Below are 7,025 nucleotides of genomic sequence, written 5' to 3'. Positions count from 1 at the left end.
AGGAAGATAGATCAGAGATCGTGAAAATATGAGATTTAAATAGCTTTACATAAAAGTTTTGACCTCTGTTTTTAGTTAAAACTAAATACTAATTGATCTTTTCAAACCAATCAGCAAATGCTAGGGATTGCAGAAATTAATAAACATAACGTTAATTCGTAATCAACAGGTTAAAAGACAGTGTAGATGATAAACATAAAGAAAAATTAATATTTTCAACATTTATTTGTTAATGTTACATTTAAAATCATATTTGTAGATATTTACGCAATTTACAAATGTAACATATGACTAGTACATAGAGGGTACAATGGTACAGCGTGTACAACGGTTTAACAGGATAAGTTGTACAGGCGAGGAGCTTGTACAATGGGATATAACAGATCTGGATAAACTGGGAGGTAAAATAAATTCATAAACATAATGTCGACGTGCAAAATAAACAAAATATTAATTTGTCCGAAAAAATTTGTAGAATCAAAATTTTAATGTTTTGTTTCTTAAATATCCCAAAATCCCAAAAGGCAGATCAATGGATGAACAGGATGGAATAAATGATATGAATAGAATGAATGGTTGAATGGCAAGGAAGGTATGGATAGGATGGGTTAGATATGCCAGGTTTTATCCACCTCCTGAGCTAGCTTAACTACAGTTTGAGCTGAACCCCGGAGAGAAGGAGGAAGATCAGGCCAGGGCAGCTCCTTGACCAACTTCTGTTTAAGTCCTGCTCTCAGTTTGTTTATCTCTCTGGATGCTGTTGAAAGATCACACTGGAGCTGGAGCTCCCGTTCTCGGAGATGTTTAACCTCACGCTGTGCTGACACGTTCTGTCGGAGCAACTCCAGCTTCTCAACCTTCAGCTTTGTGATCTCAGCCTGGAGTTTATCTATCTGTCCGGCCACTGCTCCTCCTTCAACTGTAACCATGGTCACGTGACCTGAGACGAGCTCCTGGCATCTTGGGTCTAGCATCAGAACGGGTCTGTTGTCTGGTTCTCTGCTTGATTTTAGTTCGTTTGTAATATGAATATGACATTTGGTTCCCACCGCGGTGGAATTATCAGACTTCAAGGAGTTCTTATTGTCCACAAAACTGCTGTTGTTATTTGTGTATCTGAGAGCTTTCGGTTTCAGGATGTATCTAACTTGATCGAGCTCAAGAGAGTTCAGAGAAGAATCGTCCGATGTGTCCAGGATGGTTTGATGCTGCAGTCTTGGATCTGGACTAGGAGCGGAGGAGAGATGGGACGAGGAGGAGGATGAGGCTCGTCCTGGACTCTCAACCGAGTGTTGGGAACCTGTACCTGATTCCTCGCTCCCTCGTCCTGAATCAAATTTGGCTGGACTGACAAGGTCCTCTTCTCTCTCCTGGTCTTGTTCTCCCAGTCCGACACTGAACTCGGAATTACAGCTGATACAATCGTTCTCCCCCTGACTATTGGAAAGGAGACGGATGTTCTCCGCTAAGGATTGACTGGAAAGAAGAGATTTACTTGATTTCTGTTTCTGCGGAGTCTTTGGTCCAACACTTTGATTTCCCAGGTTAGCAGGAGCATAACTTTTAGATCGTCCTATCAAAGCTTTCTTTACACTGTTTAGAATCCCGTTCTGATGAACTAGATCCGTCTTGTCTGTCTTATTGACCACCTGGAGAACCTGGTTGTTCAGATACTCCGAGGTCAGCTGACACAGCTGTTCGGTTAGATTGGAGAGAAGACAGGATCGTGTTCGTCTCTCCAGGGTTGAAAACTTCTCCGCCTTGTAGCACGCGTTCTCTGCATTTATTAACTTGGTGAGTAAAAACTCTTTGAACTCGGAACCTTTCCTGAATATTGCTGGATCAGGGAGACTAGGACCAAAATATGGAACATCAGATCTAGCTGTAACACTCACCCTGTAGCTTGTGTTTCCAGAACAAGGATTTATTGGCTGAACAACAATGTACGCGTGAAGAAAATGAGAGGCAATAATTTCAGGACTAAACGGAGTGTTTGACTCTTGAAAGACAACAGCAACTATATCATTTCCAATATGTCGTTTCCTCTGTAACTGTTGTTTATCAGACTCACTGAAAGGAAGGAGAGTGCTCACATGGAACATGATTTCACGCTTGTGGAAGACCTGGTACACAGAATAGTTCCCGGTTTGGCCGTGAACTGTATCCAGGCCTCCCTTGTATCCTCGGTGTTTGGATAGATCTATCCTGAGTCCGAGCATATCGAGGAACTCGTCCATTGCCTCTGTGTGGGACCTGTTCCCGAATAGTTGCTCCTCCGTCACCTGACCAAACCTTTGGTAAATACAACCAAACTTATAATTATTCACAACAACATGTTCATCATAGTTTACTATTAGTTCTCCGGCCCGGGGGCTTAGGATGGGTTCATACTTCTCTATACTTAGATCTTCACAGAGAAACTTAGAGAGTTGAACGGGGGACGGGGTCTCACGGACATCTGAGTACGGTAGAAGTCTATGAATGGTTCCTGATGTGGTTCTCAGTATCACCCTGACATGGTTTCCCTTGATGTCCCCCTCCTTGTCGTTGTAGTGCTTCACGGAGAGAACCACTGGACCGTACTCGTCGTCGACTGCGGTAAAGTTTTGATGATCGTAGCCGACAAAGTGAGCTCGGTAGCTTCGAGCAGAATCATCAATCTCAAATTTTGCTTCGATCTTTGCCTTTCAGAAAATTATACTTGGTCTTCAATTCAAATTTATTAAAAGGAGAATTCATGGGGTTCTTTAAAAAGGAATTACGATAATTTTTTCAAAAAGTAGTTAATTTTATTTTTCTGTTACAAGTCACTCCAGCCTTTCCCTGTCTAGTTTTGGTGCACTTTCCCTTATCAAAAACTATATACACACCCTTCATGATGTATGAGTAAGTTTAATATGTAAGTAGGAAATCTTCACAGATTTTATTTTTGTATTAAAGTATAATTGTTCCTGTGGGTCTGGTTTGTACTCATCTCCTGTATGCTCCTGATCCCCTGGATCCAACCAGTAACTGCTCCCTTCAACCACAACCTGGGGATACGGTCCCTGGTTCTCCAGTACCTTGTCCAGCACACGGCAGGTTGCAGGACGGACAACAGGACGGTTTAAAGTCGGCATCTCACATCTCTGATCATCTAACCTCGAGGACTGAAGTTTGTCCAGGAGTTCGAACAGCTCCGACATTGAGGACATGTTGGTCGTCTCCAGCATCCTTTTCACCAACAACTAGGAGGTCTACTCAGCTGTCAATATATTCATCATTATACAAATAAAACTAAAAATAAAAATAAAAAGTTATTTTGTATTTGGAATTTTTTTTAATATGATGATTTTGGCGAAATCCTAGTGTACCAATTGTGTTACATGCTGTACCCCTCTTCTTTCTTCTCAAACCTGCAGTACAATACAGTACATTAAATAGGAGAAACCTGGAGTACAATACAGTACATTAAATAGGAAAAACCTGCAGTACAATACAGTACATTAATTAGGAAAAATCTTCAGGACAATAGATTACATTAATTAGGAGAAACCTGCAGTACAATACAGTACATTAATTATAAAAATCTTCAGGACAATAGAGTACATTAATTAGGAGAAACCTGCAAACCAATACAGAGCATTAATTAGGAAAAATCTTCAGGACAATAGACTATATTAATTAGGTGAAACCTGCAGTACAATAGAGTACATTAATTAGGAGAAATCTGCAGTACAATATAGTAAATCAATTAGGAGAAATCTGCAGAACAATCGAGTACATTAATTAGGACAACTCTACAGGACAATAGAGTGCATTAATAAAGAGAAACCTGTAGTACAATGAAATAAATTAATTAGGAGAAATCTGCAGAACAATTAGTACACTAATTAGGAGAAACCTAAGGTACTGACAGTACGTTAATTATATAAACCTGCAGTACAATACAGTACACTAACAAGGAAAAACCTACAGTACAATACAGTACATTAATTAGGAGAAACCTGACATATAATGCAGTACAATTAATTAAGGGAACCCTGGAGCACAATACATGAGTACAATTAGTTATTAGAAACCTAATGTATGATACAGTATATTGTTTCTAAAACAGGCTTCAAAAAACATCCTTGAAATGGCTTGAATGATTACAATTCACTACATTTATGAATGAAAAAAAACCTTTAATACAATAAGTACAGAAAAAATAAGCAGTAGCATAGCAGTACATTACGGTAAAACATTTGAATAACAACAAACATTAAAAACACACAGAAAAATTGTAAATTCTCCGTTATCGATAAATGTGATAAGTAGAAAAGAGATAAAAAGCGTTAAAATACAACAACAAAGTACTTAACACACATTTTAATTTCTTGACTTGTGATTGGGTAAAGTCAAGACAAGAAACGATGAACCCTTTGATCTCCTTGAATAAGATGATAGATCAAGAAACCCGGAAGTATTGAGGATGAATTGAATAAAGGAAGAAGATGAACCAGAAAGGTTCCCAGACCTCACTCCTTATTAAAACCTGATAAACCACAAAACCTCAAGATTAATAAACATCAAACCTAGGTCTCAATCATATCCTATAATTATACTTTAGAACCAATATATGCTTGTTTGTTTGTATCCAATAAACTTCAAAACGACTGAACCGAGCCGAGCCCATATTTTGACTCCAGGGAAGTATGGTCATGGCAGAATATATAGTTTGAATTATCAAAGAACTACAAAATCAGGTTGAAAATATAAGGATTATATATTTTTAGGCTTTTAATCAGTTTCATCCAAACATGTCTATTTTTAGTTTTCCTACTTTTTAAAAATCTATGTAATATACCTTAAATGTGCCGGGATGGAGAACTTGCTTCCATTTCGATTCTCCGAAACCAAACTCAGAAGTAGATTCAACCCTGTTTAATCCAAGATCTAAGGAGTTTTCTTGATTTTCTTTGAAAAACAATCTCAACGAAGACCAGGTGTCATTTTCAGTTCCAGGTTCCAAGTTTTCTCTGCTGTTAATCTTCTCACTTCGTTACATGTCCTCTCGGAGTTTATCTGCTCTCCTGAAAATATTATGTTTTAAAATAAAATGTCAATCATTAAAAACTTGAGTCTAAGATTAATGTGTTATGTATCCATACATACATACCACGCACCTTTGTCCCTTTAGTAAAAGTAAATTCAACTTAAACGAAGCATAAAGTCTGGCCGCGTCAACCTTGTTGCACCGGTTACTCCTGTCCATAGAGCTAGGTACAGTACAAACTGGGACCGGAAAGGTTGACCCGACTCGGAAATTCAAATGTACTACGACTGCCCGTGATACATACATACAGGGTTAGTAAAAAACAGAATTAGCGTTGTTTTACAAAATACTATGAAAATATATGCAGATTAATGTTTTTTTTTTTGGGGGGGGGGGGAAATATTAAGATTAAATGAATCAGTAAAAAATAAAAAGGTATCAGAAAAAATCCTTGAAAATCTTGTAAAGTTGGCTGGATGGAATTTTCAAACAATTTGTTAACCAAAAAGTAAACCATTACAGGGAGAATTTTTAGACAGTTGAAAAATAAATTTCGGAATAGAATAGTTAAAAATTATTCCAAATTTTCAAAAAAAAAATTATTTTCGGTTTTTGATGTACCAAAAATTGTTTAGCGTTTAGATTTTTACATTTTGATATTTTGAGTCTAAACTTGAACCCTGCAAAAAAACTACGTCAATCCCGTTTTTTACTCAACCTGTAAATGGTGTATATATATATATTGACATTATTATCTATGTATGATAACGATAAAGGAACGGATTTTTTGCCACAAACTCAAATATTCTTATCTCTATATCTTGGCAACCTAATGTCGTAGATAGACCTTAGTTTTTTCAAACTATTAATTCTGTTAGATCAAATAATGTAAGTTTAAAATATCAAAGGGTTAAACCCACTGGTTGCAGAGATATAGAAATTAAAAAAATTTGAGGTTGTGACAAAAACTAAATTCCTTTACAATAAATGCTGTATTTGTAAATTCTGTAAACACAATTACTATCTATTTATCTATCTATTTATGGTATCTTTGTAACTCAAATCTTTTTTATGCAAGGTAATGAAATAAAAAGTACAGAATGGTATTTTATTACAGCATGATTGATTTGGAAAATAAGCTTCAAAAGATTAATTGGATGATATGTTAATAGATCAACAATCTTCATTAACAGTGACACTGGATCTCTGTCTCTAAACCTTCCTTGGATATTTAAATGTTTTAAAGTTCTGTTCCTTCCCTTCTTCGTCCTAAATTAAGACATAAAACAGTAGTTAGAGTTCCAACCACCCTGATAATAATCTACTCAGTTCTAAGCCAAGATCGTGAGGAGCAATGTTGAACCATGCAGAGCTGAGTACAGAGATACCTTTTTACTGGGTCACACTTTAACTAGGTAATATTTACCAGTATACATGAGTACCTGGAGTATACAGGAGTATACAGGAGTATATAGGAGTATACAGGAGTATACAGGAGTATACAGGAGTTTACAGGAGTATACAGGAGTATACAGGAGTATACAGGAGTACCTGGAGTATACAGGAGTATACAGGAGTATACAGGAGTATACAGGAGTATAATAGAGTGTAGAGTGTAGAGTGTAGAGTGTAGAGTGTAGAGTGTAGAGTGTAGAGTGTAGAGTGTAGAGTGTAGAGTGCAAAGTGCAGAGTGTAGAGTGTAGAGTGAAGAGTGTAGAGTGTCGGGATTCGGCAAAATATACTGTTCTGCAGTGATATTTAAAATTTGCAAAGGGTGATTTGTTCCATAGAAATTGTTTTCATGCAAAATTGTTTATTTTTTTTATGCAGTTAATTCATGTTTTCGTGTGCACAGAACTATTTAGATTTGTTAGAAAAGATGAATATAAGGCGCGTGTAGAGCGCGTACAGTGATGAGGCGCGTAGGTTGCGCTCTTCTGCAATTTTATCCGTAAACTATCATTATCAATTCACCCCGATCCATCCAGTCTAACATTATGCAACCCCC

General features: G+C 37.1%; 1 protein-coding gene across 3 annotated transcripts in view; it reads right to left on the bottom strand.

Moving 5' to 3' along the window:
• Positions 1-206: 206 nt before the first annotated feature.
• The window catches only part of LOC111699606 (rap1 GTPase-activating protein 1), a 22,830-nt gene continuing 16,011 nt past the window's right edge, over positions 207-7,025 (bottom strand). Inside the window, exons 3-6 of one of the 3 annotated variants that reach the window (XM_023470316.1) lie at positions 4,829-5,054; positions 3,354-3,395; positions 2,952-3,244; positions 207-2,684 (exon numbers count right to left, since the gene is read on the bottom strand). In XM_023470316.1, coding sequence (XP_023326084.1) covers positions 609-2,684; positions 2,952-3,212 — 2,337 coding nt within the window. In that variant the 5' untranslated portion in view covers positions 3,213-3,244; positions 3,354-3,395; positions 4,829-5,054 and the 3' untranslated portion in view covers positions 207-608. Of the gene's footprint in view, positions 2,685-2,951; positions 3,396-4,828; positions 5,055-7,025 lie in introns of all 3 variants that reach the window. The other 2 variants (XM_023470317.1, XM_023470315.1) reach the window with 2 other exon arrangements.

This window comes from Eurytemora carolleeae, unplaced genomic scaffold (genome assembly GCF_000591075.1).
Source record: "Eurytemora carolleeae unplaced genomic scaffold, Eaff_2.0 scaffold293, whole genome shotgun sequence".
NCBI classification, from domain to species: domain Eukaryota; kingdom Metazoa; phylum Arthropoda; class Copepoda; order Calanoida; family Temoridae; genus Eurytemora; species Eurytemora carolleeae.
This window is presented reverse-complemented; position numbering and strand designations above follow the sequence as displayed.